Below are 26,990 nucleotides of genomic sequence, written 5' to 3'. Positions count from 1 at the left end.
TGTGTATGTAACTTAAATAAACAGCCTCAAATTATCCTTGAAAAAGAAATTAATTTGGAAATTTACAAGCTGCAGTTATTGCACTCTTCTTGGCATTCTTCTGTTATCTTTACAGTTATTAAATGTGGACATAAGAATCCAAAAATGTTACTTCAATCAATTGTACTTGCTCAATCATTATAAGGTCCATTAATACTGATGTCAGTACTAGACATATCCAAAATAGAATAAGTGTACTTTATGTCACCTAGCCAACCACAGATGTCTGAGCACTTTAGGTAATATGAAAGGGTCTCATTTTCATATCCTTAACTGAGCACGGCCCCACCCTTTGATTTGTCATGAAATTTTCAGTGAATTAATGCTAAGAGATCTTAACCTAACAATGAATGCATTTACTGTGACATTAGAACATGGAAGGGTGGGGCTTGTTTGTTTCAGTGTGCGAACAGATATACCCAATATGAAATGGTGAGACAGGTTTAGGTTATTTACTAAATTGAACCAAAGGAGGAGGAGGAAAGTAAGTTGAGAGGAAATGCCAGCATTTACCTCTGCCCTCTGGTGGTGGCACCTGCAGCCTGCCATAGTTGCTGATCCACAATGATATCCCATGTCAAAAGAAGCCTTTCTCAGGGCACACTTAGCTTATACAGTAGCCAGCTCCACCATGCTTTGTCACCTTCCTCCTATGTTCAAAACTGTACACAATACAATACTCGCAACGTTAAAATCATCACATGCTTCAAATTTGGTGTATATAAATATAATCTTTATTTTCATACCTTTTTAATGTTTATCCAACTTTTCATGTGACGAGGTACTGCAAGATGACTCACTTCACATTGGGCAGGCAGCATCACTCTCAGATCCCAATCGCCGCATGTCACGAATGCAAAGTTTGTAGTTGGCTCAAACAGACGCTCAGAATCCATCCACAGATTAAAGTTATGGAGGGCTTGTTCAAAATGGGGTTGGCCACTTACCATGTCCTAAAAATATAATTTGAGAAGGATTATAAATAAATAAAAAAATACACCATGTGAAACACACACAAAATGTTCAACCAAAGCTGTAGATTTGTTGCAAGTCAAATTTACAAAATGGAAAAACTCTACAAGACATATACCTTAAATCTCGTCAGTTAAATCACCTGGGTATAATCACTAAGCCATTGCCTTCTGCTATACCTTCCCATTACTGCTGCTGTGCTGCTCATAGCCTATCATTCTCTACATTCACTTTTGCATGGCTTCGTAGTAATGTAAAACGGTATGACATTCACGATGATAGTTCTCAATATTACTGCTTTTGGCAGGAGTCAGAAAATATTCTTTAACTTTAATAATGAAAGGTTACAGAGGCTCGAGCATGATTTGAGTTTTTTTACATCCACTTTATGCACAGAAGGCTAATCGGGACTGGACTCACAGTTTAAATTGAGATTCAAGCCACTTGTGCCTCCACCAGGCATAAGACCCAGGAACCCTTGATTACAAGGGTTGGCATCAACCAGGAGGCCCTCGAGCATGATTTCTTTTGCTACTTGTGAAAATAAAATATGAGAGTTAAATGCAACCCCTAAAGGGATAATTATACTAAACCATCATCATTTACAGTGCAGTGTGTTTGGTTCCTTCTTCATATTATGTATTTTGATTATGTACCTTCTGACATAAGCACCACTTTATTTGCATTTGTTACTCTTTTTATTTGTATTTGTTAATCTTAATGTGCATTATGGTCCTCTACTGATTCATTTTCAACCTGGTCATTCACGAACTTAGAGTGAAATAATCTGGGAAAGTTTATTTCCATTCTTTAAAAAGGAGAGCACAGCCAATACCCATTACAAGATGATGCCATGCTATTATTGATGTTGAATGGTCAGAATCATGATCTGCATGTGTACCTATGTTCTTGTAACTTTGCATAATCACTGTTGCAACTATATTTAAAAAGAAACTACAATAAATTCTTTGCAAGTGGTTATTTTCGTCTGGAAATGTTTAGTTTTAATCTCCCAGAACTTTCTCAAGCCATGTAATGTTGCATATATCTTGGAAGTGCCAGCTTCAGAAATTTCTGGGGAACTCGAACAAAACATCACCAGATGAATAAGAGCCACTCGCAGAATAAATGAAGGGCTCGGTGCAACTTCTGTCAAAATTGAGATACACTGTGCAGTACATGCGGCATGAACGTTTGCTGCATTCACCAAGAGGTTGTGCTGGTGCTGTGTCACATTTGCATGCAATTGGGACTTAATATGCAGCAAACACGACGTAAACGAATCCGTTTTTCTCTTGAACAGCAACATTATTGCGTTGGCTGACAAACATTTTCCAGTAAAAACGTTTCGAGTAACTAGACCACCGCCCCTTGGATATCTGCAAAAGTAAAAGAATTTTGGAAAATACGCGATTACTTTCACCTGAAGTATGTTAACACCGGAGATCAAGACGCGCTTCTCTCTTATAAATATTTTAAAAATCGTGCGAAAAAAGCCGTGAGAAACGCAAAATTCCACCATTATGACCGGGTTCTCAATGAAAATGTTAAAAACGCTAGAGCATTTTGGCAGACATTAAAACGAGAGGGAGTTGTTACTAATAAGTTTAACCAAAAATTACCCTCAAGTGTACTCAATGCGGATGCAATAAATGACTTTTTTGTAAATTCTGCTTGTCAGCAAACAAACACGACCGAGGTTGAGAAATTAATCGAGTCATATAAAACACGGCAGACAAGCGGAACCTTCAAACTGAAGAAGGTTAATGAGGCTACTGTGTTGAAAGAGCTCAAAAAAATACATTCCAATGCCAAGGGTCATGATGGCATCAGTCTAAAAATGTTGAGACTCTGCATCCCACATTGCCTAAAGAGCCTAACTCACATCATAAACTGCTCTCTTTCTCAAGGGGTATTTCCCGAAGATTGGAAAAAGGCTGTAGTGACGCCCGTACCGAAAACCACTGTTTCCCTTGATGTTAAAGATCTAAGACCAATAAGCGTACTGCCAATTATGTCTAAAGTTATAGAACGCATAGTAAAAGAACAATTAGTAGACCATCTGATGTTGCATGACCACTATTCTCCACATCAATCAGGCTTCAGGAAACAGCACAGCACGGTAACTACTTTAGTTAGCATTGTTGATGACATAGCCAAGGGGATGGATAATGGTAAAATTTCGTTTCTGGTACTCCTTGATTACACCAAGGCATTTGACTCCATAAACCACAACCTTTTGGCAGAGAAATTGAAATCTATCGGCATAAGAAATAAGGAATTGTTATGGTTTCGGTCTTATCTAACGAACAGGCAACAATGTGTAAAATTAGTACATGAGAATAAATCGTGCATGTCAAAATGGCTTGATATCAAACAAGGAGTACCACAAGGAAGTATTCTAGGACCTATCCTATTTTCGCTATACATCAAAGATTTTAATGATTCACTAAAACACTGCAAATACCACCAGTATGCGGATGACACACAAATATATATACAAACACCATTAAGAAACAGTGCAATGGCCCTAGAAGCATTGCAACAGGACCTAAATTCAATATCTAAATGGTCTGAATGTAATGCACTCAAATTGAATTCATCCAAGTCTTACATTTTAACTTTAGGCACAACGAGTAACCTCAAAAAGTTAGAACAATTACAACTCCCCCTCCCTACACTGAATAATTCCAAAATAAAGAAAGTAGAAACAGCACGCAACCTTGGCATAATATTGGACGAGAATCTACAATGGGGTTCTCATGTCACACATATAATTAAAAACTCAATGGCCAAACTGAAATCACTTTTTCCATTAAAACATATGCTAAGCAAAGAAACGAAAACTCACCTAGTCAACACACTTGTAATGCCAAAAATTGATTATGCTTCCCCAGTTTTTATAAACATCCACAGTGCTCTAAATTACAAGATACAAAAACTTCAAAACAGTTGCATAAGATTTATACTGAATGTCAAAAGAAGAGAACACATATCCCCGTACTTACAGGAACTTAATTGGTTAAACGTTAAGAATAGGAGAACATTTTTGGCATTGTCTTTATTGTACAGGATCCTGAACAATAAGGAACCAAGATATTTATATGATCAAATTGCTCCGTACAGGAAGAAAGGAAAACAAATTAACCTTCGTCAAAAAACACACTTCACGATTCCTGTACACAGAACAACATTCTATGGGAATTCTTTCATAGTCACCGCAATAAAAGAATGGAATGACCTCCCCCCACCACTGACCTCAGGGGAGCTCCACCCTGCAACATACAAAATAAATCTAAAGAAACATCTGCTGTCCAAACAATAGTGCCTGGCTTTGTCTTTTCTGTAATGAATGGGAATGAGGTATTGGTTGTAGTTTTAGCTGTAATAATTGTATTTTAATTGTGGTATTTAACTCTGTACCTTCAGTACATTAATTGTTTACATTATAAGTAGGAATGTTTTTTTTAATTTCTTTTTTTTGTATTTTTATTCTTTCTACTGCAACAAAGATTTTCAAGAAGTGGAAAGTGTCAATTGTAATATGTTTTTTTTAAAGGGTTTGTTGTAAGAACGGCCCGCGAGGCCGAAACACGCCCTCTCAATAAAGACGATATTATTATTATTATTATTATTATTATTATCACGTGGTACCCTTCTCCGAAAGGAGCATACAAACGGAAAGTTCTGTGCAACAAGGTGTCAAGCCACAGGAAAATGTCGGATAACGAGGAAGGTCTGCAGAGCACCTCCTCATATATTTGTGATTCTGATGAGGAAAATGGCCCTCTGTGCGGTGACAACAGCTTTGATGACCCAGACTCTGTGTGTGGAGTGTCGAGCAGCAAAAGCACAGACTCTGAGGTAAGAAAGAAGTTTTTATTTTTGGTATTTTTTGAAAATGTTGGTTAACATCTTATTGTCTCAGAATTGGGCACAGTGAAAACGGGTGGTAAGTGTGCATCGTGATGTGCATGTTAATGCACAAATCAGCTCACTATGCATTAGTCAGGTCTCTTGCAAGTTGGTACAGTAAAGTCATGAACTTATTCTGATGACAACTGCTGCTAACATAATGAATGTAGGTTAGCACCATATTGCTGAAATGATTAATCACGAAGAAAGCGACATGACACACGTACATGGTTCACTAATAATGACAAATTCTGACAATGTACCATCAAGGACATTGCGATAAGCCATATAGAATAGGAAAGGTGGCCTCCCAGATGGCACAGTGGTAGCGTCATCACCTTGTAATCAAGGGGTCCTGGGTGCAATACCCGGTGGAGGCACATAGTGGTTCAGATTCCACTTTAAACTGTAGGTCTAGTCCCAATTAGCCTTACTGTGCATAAAGTAGACTTAAAACAACAAACCAATCAATAGGAAAGGTATTGTAGAAATAATGTAAAGATAAATAATCAGAATTGTTTTGTCATTTGGAAAAATGATGTGTTTCTGAAATTTCGGTTTGTCGAGTGGATTGGACTATTATTGCTTCATGCTAGTTTACATTTTCAAATAAATTTGTAACTCTGATCCATTTCAGAATGACCTTCACATCACAAGGAAGACAGAGCTATATCCTGTGAAACATCCTCCAGCCAGAAAGAGATGATGCGACCAGGACAACTGGGAGAGAGTGAAACGTAAGAGAAGAAGAAATAAAGGGGAGCAGTACACATCCGGGCACACAAAGGATGTTGTTCCAGCCAGGACGATAGGTGAGCCACGTACTTGTCCAAAGAAATGCTGGAACAAAATTAAGGGGGATGCAGAGTTCATTTTTCACACATTCTATGCAACACAGAACACACACCTCATGCAAAATATTGGAATTCAGAATACGAAACGTTCCTACACAAAGGGACAATCTTTCAGGAGGTCATTCACGTTTTCCTATAATTTGAAAATTAATGGTGTAGATGTTAGTATGTGCAAGAAGGCTTTTCTTTCAGTTCATGGCCTTCAACGTTCCAGGAAACGAATACAGCTACTACAGGAACAGATAAAGGATGGGAATGTTGGAGCCAAAATCGATGGAAGGAGTAAGCATCACAACCGTCCAAAGCTTTTACACAAGCCAGTTTGGAATCTGCAAGTAAGTTCATAACATCTATACTGAAATATGTCAGTCACTATAGCTGGAGCCAAAATTCGAACAAGCAGTACCTGGACTGTGATCTCACAATAAATTCACTGTACGAGACAAAGTATGTTCCATGGTGCATCTCAGCAGGAAACGCCCATTAGTTCTGAAAGATTCCGAAGGCTGTTTTGTGAGGAATTTTATATAGGGTTTTGTATAGGTGTAAATTGTGCTTTTAGAGCGATTCACAGCTCACGCCTTCAACATGTACACCCATACATTTCAAAACCTTGTCCCTAGTTTCAAAACATGCAGTATCTGAAGTTCTGTGGATATAACTATTGGCAATAGACAGGTAATTCTTCAAATTATAACTTAACGCTGATTTCCCTTTTGATGTATACAGGTTTATTCATATCTTATTTACATAAGTTAAAACTTGGCCATTATTAACAAAAGATCCCATTTCAGTGTGCCCTGTCCCCCCTTCCCGAAGAGAGTGTGTAAACTCATGTAGCCACTGACTTCACGAGTAAAAAAATAACCCTTCAGTACCAAAAAAGGTGGCTGAAGGTATGTGTGCGTGTGTACCCGGTTTCCCACATGAAATATACTGTTGAAATAATGTGAAAAGAGCAAGTGTGTGTATTAGAAGATAGAAGGTTAGGTTAGTCGGTTCACATAGTAAGGAAAGAAAGCTCGCCCAGCCTTTCCCCTTAGAGAAGATACCTCATACATCGCAGTACTCTGCCAAACATCTGAGGACCACTGCTCCCCTGCCCTTCCTATTTATAGGCCCTGCTAATGACCTAATCCATTACTGAAAACATACGGGAATACATATACATAAACAAACGTTGCACACTAACGTTATCAAAACCCATGAAACTAAAAAACCAACCGAACCAATTAAATTAATTAATATACATATAAAATAAAAAGGATCAAGTAATGATCACATCATTACAGTTTAAGTTACCTAAGTCAGACACCTTTTTTTTTTGCGACTCGAACAAGATAAAGTTGGATCATGCTAAATCTGTACATGACGAAAATGAAGTCAGTTAGAAATCAGTAGAGCACTACACCTTGCTAGGGCAGAAGCCGCGAAGGAAAAACTCACCTCTCTCTTCACTGCTTGCTTCTTCAAACCCTACTAAATATCATGTCATCTGTGTTGATTTACAAAAGACCCTCCCAACTCCAAAATTAATGGTTGGTCCTGCTTTCTACAAAAGAAAACTTTGGAGTTACAATTTCACAGATCATGATTGTGGCTTGGACATTGGCTTCATGTTACTGTGGAGTGAAAATACAGCGAAGCGCGGTTCCTCAGAGATTTCCAGTTGCCTATTGAACTACATAATGGGTGGGAAATCATGTGCACAGTGAAGAATTTCATATTATTAGTGACAATTGCAAAGGGCAAAATAAAAAATGGACCTTGATTGCCTTATACGATGCCCTGGTTCGCTGTGGATGATTTAAGAAAGTTTTTCATCATTTTCCAGTCATGGGACACACACAACTGCCCTGTGATCGTGATTTTGGATGCATAGAGCTGTATGCAAGTAGGCATCATCCCATCATGTATACAACAGATGAATGGGCAGAAGTGATCAGCAGTGCAAAACAAAAGAAGAAATTTCATATAACATGCATGCAGCAAACCGACTTCAAGGATCTCACACCACTTGTGGCATCAATTACCAAGAAAACCACCACAGATGGTAAGGAGCCCCTCAAGTTTTCAGAGGCTGTGTTCATGATGGAATTCGCTACTCCCCATATTCTGCATGAGAGTTATTCATACCAGAAAGAAGCACCAGTATAGGCTAGGTGCACCCTAAAGAAACGAGGCCGTCCACTGCCCGAGGTACCCTTAAGTGATTTGTCATGCAAGTACAAGGAACAGATTCCCATAAATGTCTGGAAATATTCAGACATGATGTCCCTGTTGGAATGGATCCCTCCAATATACCATAATTTTTATCTCAGCCTTGTTCCGACGGAAGTAGCTGGCGAGGAGTGTGCAGAAATTCTGGATGGACTTGATGACTGATCCATTAGGAGGGCCTGGATCAGTTGAATTCAGAATAGTTTGTGCGACCTGCATTCATATGCCACTATTTGGTGCCAGTGCTGAGAATATTTTGGCTGACACTGCATATGAATTAAACTTGTATGTCATTTTTTTTCTCCCTACAAAATTAACTTTGATTTTTCATTCTTATGTATATTTTCTTGTTCACAATATAATGGTCATGCATTCCTGTTTGTTGTTATTCCACAGAACTGACACCGAAGATTGTGATGCAATAAGGATCTAACCAACAATGGGAAATAATGAACTGGAAAAAAAAACTAATTTAATCATCTTTGCAATAATTGTACCACATTTGCATGTGTCCATGTAAACTGGAAACTTCAGACATGCTTTTGAAATCAACTATACAACAATACAAACAATATTCAGATTTATGGATTTTTTCAAACTTTCAAATGCTAATATCTCGAAAACAACTTTATGCGAGTTAAGCTCCTTCTTGCACTGAGCCCTTCAAATGTTAGCATCATTTTGTAATTCTCAATGTGAGTCAGTGACTATAAATGTGACTCCAACTATTTATTCCTCTTCCACATGTGCAAAACTGGTACATAGTGGGATGGCTAGTTTATCAAACCTGTAAAAATTCACAAACTTTGTTGTATTCATGTTACAAGCAAATTTTAAAAAAATAAAAATAAATTAAAGAAACATACCTGGTTGATGCCAGTCAGTTCCACACAAAAGGGTGTCAGTTGAGGATTGACTTGAGGCTGAATGTACGTATGAAAGACTGATTCCACAGCCATAGTCTTTCCATTTACCTTCAGACAAGGAAACTCTATTATTTCCTGGAAGTAAACATTTTAAGCAAAGGAGTAAGTAAAATATATTCTGTTAACAAATATAATAACTTTTTGAAGGAAGATGCAGCTGGTTCCCCACCTGCTGTTCAAAGTCAACAGCTTCACCTAGCAAGAAGGAACACATGAGACATTGCTAATTGACATGCAAAAGTTAAAGAACTTCTGGGTTTAGCATTCATGATGGAATGGGGCCATTACAAGAACTGTGTATCTACAGCAAAATTACAAGATGAGAGATGACTTCAATGAAAACTAGGGTTGAGCCGATGCTGATGTATCGGTCAGATTTTATTTACTGATACAGGTCGATACTTTTCTGGTGTTTTTATCATTTGCGGGGTCCACAAAATTTCCTTCCGACACTTCTGATGAGTCTAATTATCCTGTAAGTTGTGTAAATTCAGCAGTTTCCATGGATTTTATAACAATTTTGTGATAAACTGTGTTTTGTTATTCTGTAACAGGTATTTTTATACAGGTAAAGATACAATAACTAAATGTTACGTTTCAACCTTCTAGCAAGGTCTTCTTCAGACTCTGTACCAAATACAAATGAAATAAAGTACAAAACAGGAAGATATATATACAACACAAAAATCACTCCCCTCCAGACACAAGAATATTAGAAAGTTGTTTATCTGGAACATTCCTTTCCAGGTGTTCCAGCAGGTGGCCTTCTCCTGTCAACTGTTGTTTCACCTGACAGGCAATTTAGATAAACATTTCCTTTCATCTGGAAGGAGGTTGGACTCCTTATCTCACGCTCTTTTTCCTTATTTTTACTTTCTTCATTCTTCTTCCTTCTTTTCTTCTCCTTCGCTTTTGTCCTTTTTACTCTTTCTAACACCTTCTTCCATTTTTTGTTTATCTTCAGTCCCCCATTCCTGTTCATTGTGTCTTCTTCATCTTTCTTCTCTATTTCCTTGGCCTCCTTCCATTTTCTCACTAGCATTCTCTTCTCCCTTCCTATCTGCTTAGCCTCATCCCACTCTATGTCATGTCCTGTTTCTCTCGTGTGCTTATAATATCGCATTTCTCTCTCTCTTTAAGTCTTACATCATCCCTATGTTCTTTCAACCTGTCTTTCAGCCTCTTTTTGTTTCTCCTATGTACACACACTGACATTCTTTACACTTCAATTCGTAGATAACCCCTTCCTCTTCTCTGTTTTCCTTTTTCTTCTTTTCATTCTTCGCTATTCTCAAGATGCTTCAACCTCCCTTCCTGTAAGTTTTAATGCCCGCTTCCTAAGCATTTTGAACATCTTTTCTGTGGTCTTCCACATACTCCTTATGCCAAACCACCTCTACTTTCCTTTCTCTTCCTCTTTTTCTATCTCTTCCAATTTTCCCTTGCAACTTTCTTCCTTCTTCTGTTTATGTCCAGTCTATCCTCCTTCTCATAGCTATTCTTTTCCAGCTGTTTTCATAGGCTATTTATTTGGCATTGTGTTACGTGCCGGAATGAGTGAAGCCAATGATAAACATATGGGGAAATAGTTGGTGAAAACGACGATAGATGGCAGCACAAACAGAAAAAATGGAAAGTAAATTTTTAATGAATTAGGTGGAACCAGAAAGTGATTAAAACCAAATAAAACAAATAAAAGGGAATGAGTAGAGACTAAATGGTTGTAAATAAAGGATAAAAATCCTAAAGGAATAAAGGAAACTCAATGACTGAAATAATCCATATACATGGTACATATAGAAGATTAAGGAAGTTAAGCAGTCGATTCAAAATCTGAGTCTTTTCCTTCTGGCGAGAAGATAGCTTCTTGCTAGAGTTTTGTTTGTTACCCTGGTGGTGCTATATCCATATTTGTTGCCCCAAAGCATGACTGTTGAACTATATACATTTGTCGCACTGGGCCAACGGTAGTGCTGGTATAACCGCGATCCTTGGTTGTCGCTTCGGTCATTAACCTGGTGGTGCTATATCTATATTTGTCGCCCCAAAGCATGACTGTTGAACTATATACATTTGTCGCACTGGGCCAACGGTAGTGCTGGTATAACCGTGATCCTTGGTTGTCGCTTCGGTCGTTACCCTGGTGGTGCTATATCCATATTTGTCGCCCCAAAGCATGACTGTTGAACTATATACATTTGTCGCACTGGGCCAACGGTAGTGCTGGTATAACCGCGATCCTTGGTTGTCGCTTCGGTCGTTACCCTGGTGGTGCTATATCCATATTTGTCGCCCCAAAGCATGACTGTTGAACTATATACATTTGTCGCACTGGGCCAACGGTAGTGCTGGTATAACCGCGATCCTTGGTTGTCGCTTCGGTCGTTACCCTGGTGGTGCTATATCCATATTTGTCGCCCCAAAGCATGACTGTTGAACTATATACATTTGTCGCACTGGGCCAACGGTAGTGCTGATATAACCGCGATCCTTGGTTGTTGCTTCGGTCGTTACCCTGGTGGCGCTATATCCATATTTGTCACCCAAAAACATATCGAGTAGCAATAGAAACGACGAGGAGAAATAAAATGCTATTATTCCATAAAAGAAGAAAGAAGATGAACTTTCAATAACAAAGGAAAGAAGAAAATAATCTTTCCATAAAAGAAGGAAGAAGATGATCTTCCCATAACAGAAGAAAGAAGATGATATTTCCATAAAAGAAGGAAGAAAATTTTGTACTAAGAATTCATGCACATAGTCTTTGTATCGTAGAAGTCTCAGAATATATATTTTCTTATTTATATCCATTGGTATATATCTCCGCTGTTTGATTCACATTCCAAGAAAAGAACCCATAACCCTAGAGATTAGCCGTGGTATAAAGAGTGACACCAAAAGAAAGGTGGCATAATTCAGTGGCTACCAACGTTGCGGCTAGAGAATTGTGGATCAGACGGCGAAGTGAGAGAAAGTGAAGAATGGCGGATAAAAATAAAGTTGAGGATGAAAACACAGAAGCTACAATGAAGGAATCTGAAGAAATAAAGGAAATATTTAGCTGTTGTGGAGAAGAAAATAAGGAAGAAATTATCCTATGTAGCTCGTGCAGAGAGAAAAAACACTGGATGTGTGAAGGGATAAGAAACGAGAAATACATAGGGTTACGTGACCTATAGTATCGAGGCAATACTCCATACCCTTTACTAAAAGAAAAGCAGTGGAAGAGGAGCTACAAAAATGGATAGATAGGGGAGTCATTGAGGATTCGAACAGTGTGCATGTTAGTCCAATGCATGTAGTAGACAAACCAAATGGAGGAGTAAGGCAGTGGTGTATGTTGGTTTTAACTAGTAGGTAATCTCCGACATTTGATTCATCCACCCACTCCTGAAGTCTCCCTGCAAATTTACCACAACTCTTCTTCTGGTGTCCTTCTCTTCTTTCCATCCTAGTCCCTCTCCTTTCTTCTTCAACTTTATTTTCTCTCTAAACTTCTCCTGCCAGCTTTCATTTCGTGAACTGTATATCCTCTCGTAAAAATTGTGAGCCCATATTCAATAGATTATTCTATTCTTGTCAGGTCCTACTTTATTATTTTTATCTGATTTATTCTTGCCCTTATCTCATTCCATATTAGTTCTTTTTCCATTTTCTGATCCAATATCTTCCATCTCCTAGTGTTGCAAACCACCCCCTTCTTATTCTTAGTTCCCCGTCCATTTAGCATCATGCCATGAAGGTACATTTAGGGAATGTGGGGTAGGCTCCAACACATTCTCGACCTCGGCAAGTGCCTCCCCAATGGCACAGTCGTAGTGTCGTCACCTTGTAATCAAGAAGTCCCAGGTTCGATACCCAGTGGAGGCACATAGTTGTTCGGATCGCACTCTACAAACTGTAGGTCCAGTCCTGATTAGCCTTACTGTGGATAAAGTGGACATAAAACACAACATCGATCTCCGCAATTTTGGAGATTATATGATCTGCACCAAGGTCCGACCACCTTTACTCCCCAAGGGAGCTCGAGGTACCCATTGATTTGAGGATGGATGAGCCCCAGAGCCACTTTATGTGAGGACAAGGTCGGAAACCCCAGGAATTGAGCCTGGGTCTCCCAAGTGGCTGTCAAACACCCTACCAACTAGACCACCACGGTAATTTTTAAATATTTTAAAGCACACTCTGGTAAATAGATGCTTATAATTGGAGTGGAATACTCACCACTAATATTAATCAAACAACTTTCAATAGCTACACTTTTCAAGCATCAGTCCATGGGAATCTGTATGGGTATTGCTATTGGTTCAAAGTGATATCAGCTCAGCCCTAATGGAAACAGGAAGTTTTGTTTTCCAAATGACTTGGGTGAAAGAGGGGAAATAGTATAACCAGCCCTGTGTTGCTTGCTTACTATGCAAAGCAGAATATCCAGATTTCCAACAAGGACTAGTCTAACCTTTACATTCAGCAAGATCCTACTTTCTTAGTTTATCCTTTTTCTTATAAATATGTTAACCTTTTATAAACATTTAAATTCCTGGAATTTCGTGACGAACAATTCAGAAGCAGGTCCGAAACATTGGATAAGAAGAATTGAAGACACTTGTAAGCACATCTTTTTCACATGTTGAGCTTCTTGCATTTATTCATTTTGATCAATACTGAAGTGGATAAAAATAAATAATCATACCAATAGTATCGTACAGATTGAATATGATAAACTTGAAAGAATATTACAAATGCAAATTTCACTATTTTCCACAATGGAAGCAAGGCTGCCATTTTATGCTAAAATTATTATTTTTTGTACAATAGTTGAGCAAACAGTGCTGGACCACTTCATGTGGTGGTAAGCGTGATTTGATTTGTCCCATTTGGTACAGTGAAGAGATAAAGAGTAAGCAAAATGTCCATCACCATATTCCTATGATTTATTTTATCAAATGCAAGGTTCAATAGAATGAAAGCACCAATGAAGCTGAATACAGCAACTGCCCATACATCAGAACAATTTCATTTGTTATAAACACACAAGAAATACAATAAGAGAATAAAAATAGAAGTGAACAATTTGCATGTGTATTATTATCTATGTCATCAGGTGTAAGTGGACCATAAGTGCAGTATTGGTCCTACTATTTATTCCTACAGGATAAAACTTCTCACGTTTCAAAGTTAGAAAAATATTTGGACATAAAAGGGATGAATAATTGCATAATTCTGAACTAACGACCCTGTATTCATATTCAAATATTATTGGAATAATTAAATCAAAAGGAATTTGTTGAGTAAGCAACGTGGCATGCATGGGAGGAAAGAGGAATTCTTGTTGGTAGGAGTGCTACAGGGAGGCCATGACAAATAGAGCACAATGAAAAAAAAACACTTTTTTCTTTCTTCAAAGATTTAGTACCAGATAGTGATGAAAATACGTCTCTCGCCCCTTTACATCACACACAAAAGTTCAACTCAATTTCATCATAACTTCCAATTTCACTTTCAATTTCTAGGGGCCAAAGAATAGGCAACCTGCAAGACACAATGAACTGTGCCATTTATAGTTTAAAGACCTTGCTGATAGATAATTATCTCTTACATCAGCTTATTACGTTAATACATTTTCATGATTGCACATACACACACACACACAAAAAAAATCTGTAACTGTTACAAATCAACAATGCCATTACATATTTTCTGCTTCTGAGGCTTTTATACCTCAACACTTTAATATCTTCCTGGACTATTTATTTGGCAAGTTAATATGCACAAATAGGCCAATTGGAACTTAAACTACTGTTTACAGTGGGATCAGAACTGCCATGGGCATCCAATGGGAAAGCCCATGACAAAAACGTTATCTCCAGCATTAGTTCGGTTTCATGTCTCAATGAAAAACAACAATTTTGCAGTAGAAGGTTGCTTTTCACCAAATAAAAAACTTTGTAACCATAACGTGGTCACAACAATTGGTTACACTCTATGTGAGGTGAGATGTATCACGAGGAATGAACATCAGCTGTCACACATACAGATTTGGTACTTTTCAGGAATAATTTCTGTTTTTCAGAAGGTTCCTCTCCAAAGCCATGGATTACATGACAAATGTTCTTTCAGATCTTTACCTTAGTATTTAATAAGTAAAATTTTCCTTGGAAAATCCTTAAGCAATACAGCATAAAAATGAAGCACACCCAAGTTGAAACTGCTAGACTGCAAGTGAAGGTGGAATAGCCCAGGTAAGTACATGCATTTGAATCAAAGTGAAAAAAGTGTTTGAAGTACTGCATTTCAAAGCCATCATAATATACACTCCAACAGTGGTTAACATCAACTATTATTAGACACTTTATTGTTAATAATTAATGCACAAGACACCTCACCTGGACAATCTTCTCCTTGTATTCACATGTGGCTTCAAAGTCTAACACCAGAAAATAATCAAATTTCTGTGATGTTCTTGCTGCCATCTTTGTATATCTCCAGTAACGAGTTTCAGGTTTATTGTTGGTTAGTCTGGTTTTATTTCTGGTAGAACCTAGAAGAGGGTTTTTAACATGGTTTGTTTGTAGTATTGACTTCAAAATTTTATTGTTTAATAATTTCAAACGCAAAACTTCCATTTCTTGAGATAAGTCCACTTTATGCACAGATAGGCTAATCAGGACTGGACCTACAGTTTAAAATGGAATTTGAATGACTATGGGCCTCCACCGGGTATCGGCACTGGGACCCCTTGATTACAAGACCACAACGTTACCACTACGCTACCAGGGAGGCCCTACTCCCATTTGTTGAAATGTACTGGAAAGAAGCACAAAATTACAGTCTTAATTTTTTTTAAAAAAAAATTATAAAATTGCAAAAATTACATACAATTTTCACATAACAAGCAAGAACATATTATGCATTTAATTTCAATTTCCTAAGTGAGAGTTCATATGGACAAAAGTTGACACAGACAATGTTTTTTTGATATATAATCTATTTATTTGTGTTAAAAGACAATTTGTAGCATGATTTGAGGAAAATAGCCTGAAAAACCCACTAGCTATGACTTGTACTACATTCATTATTCTTAGTATTATAAGCTCTGCTATGCCTTTTGTTTACAAGTTTTCCAAAAAATCTTGACAATCGTAGAACCTCACAAGCATTTAGAGCAATAATTTACAACATTTTCTGAAAAACCCACTTTTTGACGTTTTTTGGTGGAGTTTTTCGAGGTGGGTCTTTCTGAAAAAAAAAAAAAAAAAAAAAGCATGAGGGAAACTGGGTTGTGCCCACCCAGGACAACCCTGCTGTATTCACAGCACAGAATGGTTATTTTGGCAAAATCTTGTTTCCCTACTGGCGGCTGCAGGGAGGAGGGATTCTAATGTTGCTGACTGCATATCAAATAGGAGGGGGATGATAACAGTAGGCCTAATTGGCTGTTTGACCGCAAGTTTCTTTGTAGGTAAAAGTGGCAACAGTGGGTCACTGCCATAAAAACTGGTCTCGTGCAAGTAGTTAGCTTGGTTGATTGATTTGCTTTATTTTACTTCGCTTTTTGTGCCACTTTTGGCTAATTTGCGAATATGGGGATGAGTGATGACATGATGAAATTGATGAATGGACACTCACAAACATCCATTCCCAGGCTGGGATTCGAACCCGGGACCCTTGGTGTTGTAGCAAGATGTGTTCACCACTCCGCTATGGGGGCCAGCAGGAGTTAGCTTGACTTAACTCTATGAGAAAGATGGCAGTTCTCATATACTGACTGTGTGCTGTAATCAGATTTTTTTTTCACGCTCAGAAGCGGATGTAGACAATTCAGGCAAGACCCCATACACCTGACCTGGACTCTTTTGCATCACTTGCTATGACTTTCATCTCTTCCTTCAGCTGAAGCAGTTTCTGGCAGGACTTATGTTTTGACAGTAACACTGCTGTACAGACGGTTCCACTTTTTGTAGGCAGACACATTACAACAAATATCAGAAGAAAGGTGGTGAATATGGCATATACGGGCCACTGTAATTAAGACAATAAAATGTCAATTATTACCGAAGTTTGTGTTTTAATTTATGGCTAATTGGAATGCACATTCTGGACCATCCCCGGATAAAGCTTCAGCCTGTTAAATTCAATAACAGTAGATGAAAAGTGAAAATTCAGTAGAGCTGGCAGAGGAACATGGATTACTGACGAAAATGATGTTCTTAGGATTGAGAGCCTGAAAGTTTGTCCGACAAAAAAATCAGATGCATAAGAGTGTGGTGCATGCCTTGTTATGCCATAAGGAGACATTTTGTCGCAATTCGATATTAGTCAGATTTAAGTAATTCTTGAAGGTTTCCTGGTGACGAATGATGAAATGATTCTCTCAGGCTATTGACCAGGGACTCTACCATGAAGATGAGAGTGATGTTAGCTTTCGAAAGCTTGGAATCTTTTCCACAACTCACCTGGTCAATAGCCTGAGAGAATCTTTTCATTTGTCAGATTTATCTGACAAAAATAAAAGCCTTCATTTGTTTCAATGTTCCTTCACAATGTCCACACACTACCGTACTACAGTGTTGGACATTTGTCGGATGGTTGATTGATTGGATTTATTTTACTTCGCCCTTTGTGCTACATTTGGCTAATTTGTAAAGATGGGGATGAGTGATGATGTGATGAAATTGATGAACTGACAAACATCTATGCCCAGGCCAGAATTCAAACCCGGGACCCTTGGCACCGTAGCACGATGTGCTAACCACTCTGCCATGGGGGCCAGCATCTGTCAGATGGTGCCAGAGTGGGTGCACCCTTCTAGTCAACAGGTCCAACCCCTTATAGCTCCCATAAAAAAAAGAAAACATATGTCAATACAGTTTAAATGCGACATCAAATGTGTCTGCCTCACTGGAAATCCCCCCCTGCCCCCACCATTCCATCACTTGTTTCTGGAACCGTGGTAGTGTCCAATCCATACTAGAGACCTAAAAGCTTATGCCAAAGGTTGGTAAGATGATTTCCCACTTAAGTTCAGCACTTATTACGACTTCTTCAAAATCAAATGTCCGGCAGGTTCATTGCATCACATTGCATCTATAGTCCAACAAAGAAACATTTGTCAATCAAGACAAAATTCTCTGACTCTTTTTTTTTTTTTTTTTTTGACCTCTCCAGTTCCCTGACCTTCCCAGGTTTCCCAAGTGTCGCTACCCTGGCTGATTAAAAAAAATTCGACATAATTCTCGAGGGGGTACAGTGGTCCTTCTGTTTCTAGTTAAACCCACATTTCATCCCACCTAATGAGAGGTTAAATATATTTTAGGTACTGAAATATTTTATTGCGCAACAAATTAGAAACCTTCCTACAGCAAGAAAATTTCCATGCAACTACTTTACACACATTTCATAGTCTCTGTAGGGTTTCAGAATAGGTACAAAGTATCAATTCCTCATAGGATCACGATAATAATAACTTCAATCACTTTGGCAAAGACCAAAAGCACAATGATTACCCAGCATGTTTTCAATGCAGGATCGGATGTTTGTCCAAAATATGGCACAATGAATTGTGGAAGAAGTTGTTTGCAGCAAACATCATACATACTGTGTGAATATGCTGGGTTCTGTGTGAAGCCTATGAAAGAGACAAAAATACAAAAGAAAAATCGATCGGAAAATGTGCATTTCAATAAGATGATGATGATGGTGCTTCAGGAATGGCAACCAGGTTTTTGGTAGTTGGCAACATTATTTCTTATGTGTTGGCAACCTTGCTCTCTTTCTTTGATGAATAAACATTCGGAACAGTCATGAAAATTTTCTTTTAGTGAGTAATGATTGTTCTGTTTTGGGTACCCTTATCCTTCTGTAATCCTCGAGAAAGCAAAATATTTTGCATGGTTTATGATAATTAGAATAGAATAAATTTATTCATCATTAAGCATTTTACATGCAACATATGTAATCCATAATTACATATAATTACATTTTCAGGTTACCTAGTGATTAGTCTGATTAGTCACTTTATATATTACACAGTGTGGCAATTTTAATGCGAACAAGTAACGGGTATCTCACGAAAAATCAACGCAGAGCCCGTTGACCTTGAGCGACATTGCCGCTTGTGGCGTTGTTGAATGTGAGCACGTGTCGTGAAAGTATGTCGTGATTTCAACATGGAACAAAGAACAAACATCAGTTTTGTGCGCTCTTGGATAAAACTGCTATGGAAACGTTTGTTGCAAGTCTATAGGGACAATTGTTTATCCTGTACCGCGTATTTGAATGTCTCAGGCATTTCAGTGAAGGACGGGAGTAGACCTAGTGGCCCGGTACCAAGTCAACATTTGGGGCTCGGTGGGGCTCGCAGTGTTGTCAACGCTTTACTCGAAAAAATCACCAAGGTTTTTGGTCTAACCTAACCTAAAAAGCAAGGAACTGACAATTTTGCTTGAGAGTTCACAAACCGGAAGTGGGGCTCGGTGGGGCTCGCAGTGTTGCCAACTTCTTACTCGAAAAAATCACCAAGGTTTTTCTTGGTCTAACGTAACCTAAAGCAAGGAGCTGGCAATATTGCTTGAGAGTTCTGCAACCGGAAGTGGGGCTCGCAGTGTTGTCAACACCTACTCGAAAAAAAATCACCAAGGTTTTTGTTTTGGTCTAACCACCTAAAGCAAGAAGCTGGCAATTTTGCTTGAAGCTTGTTTTACAGTGCATAAAGCAAAGTTGGCAACCTACTGGTATTTTTGCCATAGCTTTTTACAAAAAAAAGAGAGAGGGAAGAGAGAGGGAAGAGTTAAACAACTGACAATGTCGCTAATATTTACCTACAGTTTTTTTTACTTGGCAAGGGGTTTAGCCAATTTATATACTGGCGTAACATACATACACTGGGCAAGGAGAGCCGGCAACAAATATATACTGCCGTAAAAGAGAAAAAGATGGATGGATGGATGGCAACACAGTATGCGTGTGCGTGTGTGTGTGTATAATATGTAGTATTATTAACTAGAGAGTGTTGGCAAACCACCTGCAACTAAACAAATAGAGATGCTAATGTTGCTGTAAGATAAAAAGAGAGAGAGATTTATGGCTGGCAACAGTGGTGAGCGAATGTATTTTATCGTAATTTTCCAAGTCCCCGGGGGGCCAAATGTTTATATATTGTGATTTTTGTAAACCTCTCTTGGGGGAATGATGTGCCGCACGCGCGTGCTTCTTATTATTTCTGTATTGTAACGCAAACCAAACAAATAACATGCTATTTATCATCAATTTAGCTGTGTTCTGTTTGGCGTCTATTTCGAGCAGTTTGCCCAGCGGTAAAGTCTTATTGTAACAATCGGAGGTGTATATTGGCTGCACTGTATTCTGTTTATTGCAAAAATAATCCACAGTGGGTTGGATATTACAAACAATACGAGTTTGAGTTTTGAAAGTGTAATGTCTGGCATCGAATACCTGGTGACTATTTCTGATATATTAAAATTTGAAATATGAGCACGAGATGCAGAAGGAAAACGCTTAATCATCAACGTGTATTCTTATATGTTGGATAAACATGTCGTGCATCCCGTCAGGATAAGCGATGTCGACGATGATGATGCTCGTGTGATTAATTTTTTTCTAATTTCAAACGACAGTGTTCACTATTACTGTCTCAGGAATGTTATGTTTTTTTTCTATAAAAAAGAGAGATTTGTGTTGATTGTTTGGTTAAAAAGAATTTTCTAATTATTTGTTTTTTGTCACAAGAATTGTTTGAATTTCAAATATTCCTAAGTGTTTGCTTAAAGATTGATGCATTAACCTGTTAAGAATGTCATATTAATAATACTGGCTCGGAAATGTTATGTCTTCTTCATCTATAGAAGGCCATATAAATGTGCTAATTGGTTGGTTAGGGGGGATTTTTTGATTAGTAAATTGAAGTTATAAATACATACGTATAAAGGTTTTGCTAATATGGAATGCTAAAGCTTAGTACTTGGTTTTCTCAGAGATTTGAATTCTATTAGGTTAAACAGCATAGAAATTTCACAGCAAGAATTGGCGTATACAATGTATATATTTTGAGAGGGGGGTTATAGCTTTTTATGCTGTACGAATACTGGAAGCTTGACAGTGACAACCAACAGAGTAGGTAAACCTACATCCAGGAACTGGCAACACTAGTTTCTGACAGTGAATTTAAAATAAAATATTAAACAAAATACATGAGTAAGCACTGTGATTACAAATAGTACCAGTGTTATGCCCCCCAACTCCAACTGGACAACTGGGGAAAATAATTGTACAACAATTTGTACCTAATTGTACAATACTTGTACCTAATTGTACAACATATACACAGACATAAAAGAGAGAGCCTTCCCGTAACTTACTTCATGTACAATTTATATGTTTTTACAACTGTGAAAAGAAAGCATATGTGTTCTGTATGCATACATTTATTCTTATTTTTCGAAGTTGAATGAAAGCACGTGTTTTTACGTTCTCGTAATACTGACCTTGCTCTACTGATTTTAAATTGCTTCCATCCGCTTTTTTTTTTCTGTGTTATTTCCGTATGCACGCAACATTCGCTTTCAATAGACAGAAGGAGTGTTAGTATAGCAGGCTCCGAGTTTTACAATTTATTAAATTAAACAATAATTTATGTAAGAATATACTTGTACTTACCGAACACAAAATAATAAAAAGCACATGTGAATCTTTGCGTGTGTTCATGTTATATGACGACTGAGTAAAAAAATAATGTTGACTCCCCGAAAGATAAAAGTTCTTAGTTCGACATCAGATGCATGCAAATTTTATGTTTTGCTCTCCAAAATCTTGATTTTTATGTTTGTGCTATTTGTCATACAGCAGAGGAGAAGAGGGGAGAGGGAGGGGAGGGGGTACTATTAGCGCCATCTATTAGCAAACAATAGAAATAAAAAGTAGGGTCAAACTTTTTTAACACCCAAACATTTTAAACGTCCTCGTTTAGTAATACGATCAGCAAAAGACGTTTAAAAGAGTACTCTTAGTCGATAAAGCTAATTGCTAGGGCCCCTATATTGCTAAAATGTTCTTTGATTTGCATATTTCTCATACCGCCATATGTTGTTCTAGTTGACTTCTTCCAAAAAAATGCTAATTAGCGAGAGTTAATTAAGCAAGGCAAGTAAAAGAAGCAAATAGAACAACATATGGCGGCGTGAAATATGTAAAAAATTCGATTCAGAGGTGGATCGAATTAAAATTGGGGGATATTTTGCATTTTTTTCCTATAATGTACAAAACATTTACCGTACATAATTTTTTCTATTTACAACAGTATAAAATAAGAGGAATGTGTGACAATATCCATATTAATTAGGAAGGTATGTTGTATGCTAGGTTAGCTAATTGTGTCTTCTACAGCTTTACTGTATAGAGGAAAGATGGAAAAAGAGAGCTCTACAAAAACTAACGCTCTTAACAATATTGAACGCTCCGTGAAAATTATATATAAATAAGGCATAAGCGTATTATCTACTTTCATGTCAGATTTTCCCAACCTGTGAGCTGTAGTGTTTAGGTGACAAGCGACCTGCTCAAATATAATACTGTTGACAATATTGTACGCCCCGTGAAAATTATATATAAATAAGACTTAAGCGTTTTATCTGCTTTCATGTGAAATTTTACCAACCTGTGAGCTGTAGTGTTTAGGTGACAAGCGACCTGCTCAAATATGATACTGTTGACAATATTGTATGCCCTGTGAAAATTACATATAAATAAGACTTAAGCGTATTATCTGCTTTCATGTCAGATTTTACCGACCTGTGAGCTGTAGTGTTTAGGTGACAAGGGACCTGCTCAAATATGATACTGTTGACAATATTGTACGTCCGTGAAAATTATATATAAATAAGACTTAAGCGTATTATCTGCTTTCATGTCAGATTTTGCCAACCTGTGAGCTGTAGTGTTTAGGTGACAAGCGACCTGCTCAAATATGATACTGTTGACAATATTGTACGTCTGTGAAAATTATATATAAATAAGACTTAAGCGTATTATCTGCTTTCATGTCAGATTTTGCCAACCTGTGAGCTGTAGTGTTTAGGTGACAAGCGACCTGCTCAAATATGATACTGTTGACAATATTGTACGCCCGTGAAAATTATATATAAATAAGACTTAAGCGTATTATCTGCTTTCATGTCAGATTTTCCCAACCTGTGAGCTGTAGTGTTTAGGTGACAAGCGACCTGAAAAAAATAGAAAATAGTTAAAAAAAGTGAACAATTATATTTTGCATTGCACAGCATTAGGTATTAAATAACATACCCCCAAAAAATCTCTGCATTATGCGTTCTGTAAAAAATTGCCCTACGTGCCAAATTGCTGTGTCAAGTAAACATTTTCAAAGGCACTGTCGTACTTGTGTGCCGGGGAAAGCGAATATGTGCGACCAAACTGTGCTCTAAGTGTGGAAAAAATATTTCTATTGCCAACTTCAAGTTGTTTTTTTTTTTGACACGTATATATATTATTATTTTTTTAATAGAGGAAGAAAGTCCGTGCTTCGGAAAACGCGATGATGTGCGTAATGATATCTTCCGTCTCCTGCATAGACTTGTACCAATCTACTGTGTACCATCTTCTTCCCTGCCTTGCCTCGTCCAGTTCGTCCAACCTCTCGTTCAATTTTTCCCCTGCAGCCGAAAGCAGAATGTTGAGATCACCGCACCTCAGGCCGCCGATCTCCCGAAGATGGTCCTTGAGAACCATTTCACAAGGGATGCGAAATTCCGGCGTTGTTTTTGCTATGATTACAAGTTTCCCTACATCCTCACAATCCCTGTTTACTGCGTGTTTAAATATTTTACATAGTAGCTGGGGCGGCAAATCAGTTATACGAGACATGTTGTTATTATTATTATTTTTCACTCTATGTTATTTATATACCCCACCCCAATTTTTTGTTTCGTGTTCATGACGATGGTGGTAGAGTGCCACACACGTAAATTTGCCGTTGCGTAGAAACGAATTTTCGTTTCGTCTCCCTCTCTCTTAGCATCATGTGTTCTACCCTGCTCGATAACCTTCGCTATTGTTGCCATATTGTCATTCCATTCCTGGACACACTCGCGCAAACATTATTGAAAACAATTGAATAGCGCTCCAGCTCGCGGTTCCCACCGTTCGGTAGGGACGCTAATGTGGCAATATAGCACGGCGTAGTGCTTGCTTCTTTTATGCAGTGCATGTTTATTGGCTAGCTAGTAACTAGTGTTGCCAACTGTAATAATGAAGCACTATTTCTGTCATGGAAGGGGAAAAGGCAGGTAAAGTGGCGGTGAGTTTTGTTGGATTGGAAGCACCATATTTTTTATTTTATACTAAGTATTTGACCGGTTTGATGTTGTGTGCGTGTATTGCGTGTGTGTATGTAAAAGTGTGTGTTTGCTAATGAACGTTAAATTCCATAATGCCTCCAGTTCTGTCGAAGTTGAAATCAAAAACCTTGCATAGCCAAGCTCGGGAAATTCTAAGCAACGTGCACGAGTTCATGAAGGAGGAAGCCAGTCATGGTGTTAGCATCCCAATAAAGCATTTTGGCAAGAGAGCAGCGAACAGCAGCAACAAATTGTTCATATTTCATAATTTTGGAATTATTCAAAATAAATAAATTATGTAGCTCCAACATCATTTCAACTCTGGCTCCGGCACGTGTTCTTGTAGAAATTGCATAGAGGAGGCTGTCATTTTTGCTGCTTAATGCGATACATATTGTTTTCTGTGTTAAAATTGCCATGCTTTGATGGGTGATAAGCCTATTGAAAACTGTGATCGAGCGAGATATTCTCTTGCGCTGAATAGTATTGAAATAGTATAAGAAGTCTCATTATTTATTTTATATTTTGATGTTTTAGTTAGGAATATATTGATTTTCAATTTTCCGTTGCTGCGTAATGACCGGGGGGGGGGGGGGGGTCGAAATAGAGCGGCATCTGCCGCCACCTCCCAGGGAGGCAAAATGACTAGCGCCGGCCCTGGTTCATAACAAAAGAAAAAGCCGCGCAGCTTATCGTCTAGTGGCAGTATATGTACTTGTTATTGTTGTGGAAGCCGGCATTTTTTGTAAATGTACAACAAAGGCAACCGACTGTCGCCGATCTCAGAGAGGAAATAATAATACTGCTTCAGGAGGAGTGTTATGGTGCAATTGTAGCGGTTTAACACGTTGGCATGTTATTATCTGCCGTTGCAGTTCCATACCAGTGTATACGGGTTTTGGAAGTGAAAAGTTAGAACGCCACCAGTGCATTAATGCAATGAAAAATAATATATATATTTTTTTATTTATTTTTACTTATGTGTTAGTTCATATTTTGCGAATTTTTAGTCCATATGTATGTAGCTACATACAAAGTCACTTGTTAGTACATATTAATCCTAGTCCTGGTATAATGCATGACGTTTAAAACTCAACGTTAGATAGACCTGAATTCTCTAATTTTATTGTTGTATGTAACAGCTGTGCATCGGCGCACTGCAGCGATTTTTCTATCTGCTCCATTAGCAACACTGCTTTTTTAGTTGTTTCGCGCATTGCATGGCAGAATTATCTGCGCTGGACTCTACCCAGTGCGGCGACCCGTTCACCCAGCGATGCGTCTCTGCTCACGAACCTTTCGAAAGCTGCGTGCTCTAACTTTCTGTCTGCTTTGTGATGTGCATCCAGATCTGTCTGTGTGGTGTTGTAAGCAATGTTGTGATTTTTGCATGCGGCGTCCAACAAATTCACACCCTTGTCCCCTCTCTCCAATTTTTTCTTGAGTTTGGTACCCGGTCTGCAGTACTGGTAGCCAGGTAAATGCATCTCAAAAGGTAACTTGTTACCTTTTGACAACAGGCACCTGTACGTGTTCTCGAAAAGTTTGGAGCAATCCAAATACCAGTAACTGATGAAACTGTACGATGGTCTGGACATTGCAACGTTCGCCTCGGAAATAAAACCACTCGACGATTGTCGTGAAAATTTAGTCGTTGTGTTCGACGACGCCATCTTGGAAAATCAAAATGAAATTCGCAACTTTTTCACGCAAGATCGTCACAAAAAAATGGATTGCTTCTACCTAGCTCAAACGTTTTCCAAAATTCCAAAACAGTTAGTACGCGACAACGCTAATTTCATGTTTGTTTCGTCAAGATCACACCAACCTCAAGCACGCGTACGATGACTACGTAGGCGGAGACATGAACTACAATCAATTTTCGGAACGCTGCTGCTCTACTTGCTGGAACGGTGACGATTTCGGATTCGCGACGATCGACATGACGAGGAAACCCAACGACGGAAAATACAGAAACAAAATCAACGACTTTCTAAACGTTGCAACGTTGTGAGAAACGACGTTTATTTATATACGTATATACGTATCAACGACTTTCTAAACGTTGCAACGTTGTGAGAAACGACGTTTATTTATATACGTATATACGTATATACGTATATAAATAAACGTCGTTTCTCACAACGTTGCAACGTTTAGAAAGTCGTTGATACGTATATACGTATATAAATAAACGTCGTTTCTCACAACGTTGCAACGTTTAGAAAGTCGTTGATTTTGTTTCTGTATTTTCCGTCGTTGGGTTTCCTCGTCATGTCGATCGTCGCGAATCCGAAATCGTCACCGTTCCAGCAAGTAGAGCAGCAGCGTTCCGAAAATTGATTGTAGTTCATGTCTCTGCCTACGTAGTCATCGTACGCGTGCTTGAGGTTGGTGTGATCTTGACGAAACAAACATATGAAATTAGCGTTGTCGCGTACTAACTGTTTTGGAATTTTGGAAAACGTTTGAGCTAGGTAGAAGCAATCCATTTTTTTGTGACGACCTTGCGTGAAAAAGTTGCGAATTTCATTTTGATTTTCCAAGATGGCGTCGTCGAACACAACGACTAAATTTTCACGACAATCGTCGAGTGGTTTTATTTCCGAGGCGAACGTTGCAATGTCCAGACCATCGTACAGTTTCATCAGTTACTGGTATTTGGATTGCTCCAAACTTTTCGAGAACACGTACAG

At 38.2% G+C, this 26,990-nt stretch overlaps 1 protein-coding gene across 4 annotated transcripts in view; it reads right to left on the bottom strand.

Annotated features, from left to right (window-relative positions):
- The window catches only part of LOC145984309 (ERI1 exoribonuclease 3-like), a 51,512-nt gene that overhangs the window by 7,065 nt on the left and 17,457 nt on the right, over positions 1-26,990 (bottom strand). For 2 of the 4 annotated variants that reach the window (XM_083117964.1, XM_083117965.1), the window contains exons 2-4: positions 15,313-15,733; positions 8,867-9,001; positions 786-992 (exon numbers count right to left, since the gene is read on the bottom strand). In XM_083117964.1, the coding sequence (XP_082974090.1) occupies positions 786-992; positions 8,867-9,001; positions 15,313-15,552 (582 nt within the window). In that variant the 5' untranslated portion in view covers positions 15,553-15,733. The remainder of the gene's footprint in view (positions 1-785; positions 993-8,866; positions 9,002-15,312; positions 15,734-26,990) is intronic. The other 2 variants (XM_083117966.1, XM_083117967.1) reach the window with 2 other exon arrangements.

Source organism: Lepisma saccharinum, chromosome 2, assembly GCF_977018435.1.
Source record: "Lepisma saccharinum chromosome 2, izLepSacc3.1, whole genome shotgun sequence".
NCBI classification, from domain to species: Eukaryota; Metazoa; Arthropoda; class Insecta; order Zygentoma; family Lepismatidae; genus Lepisma; species Lepisma saccharinum.
Note: the sequence above shows the minus strand (reverse complement) of the source record. Positions and strands in the feature narration are given on the sequence as shown.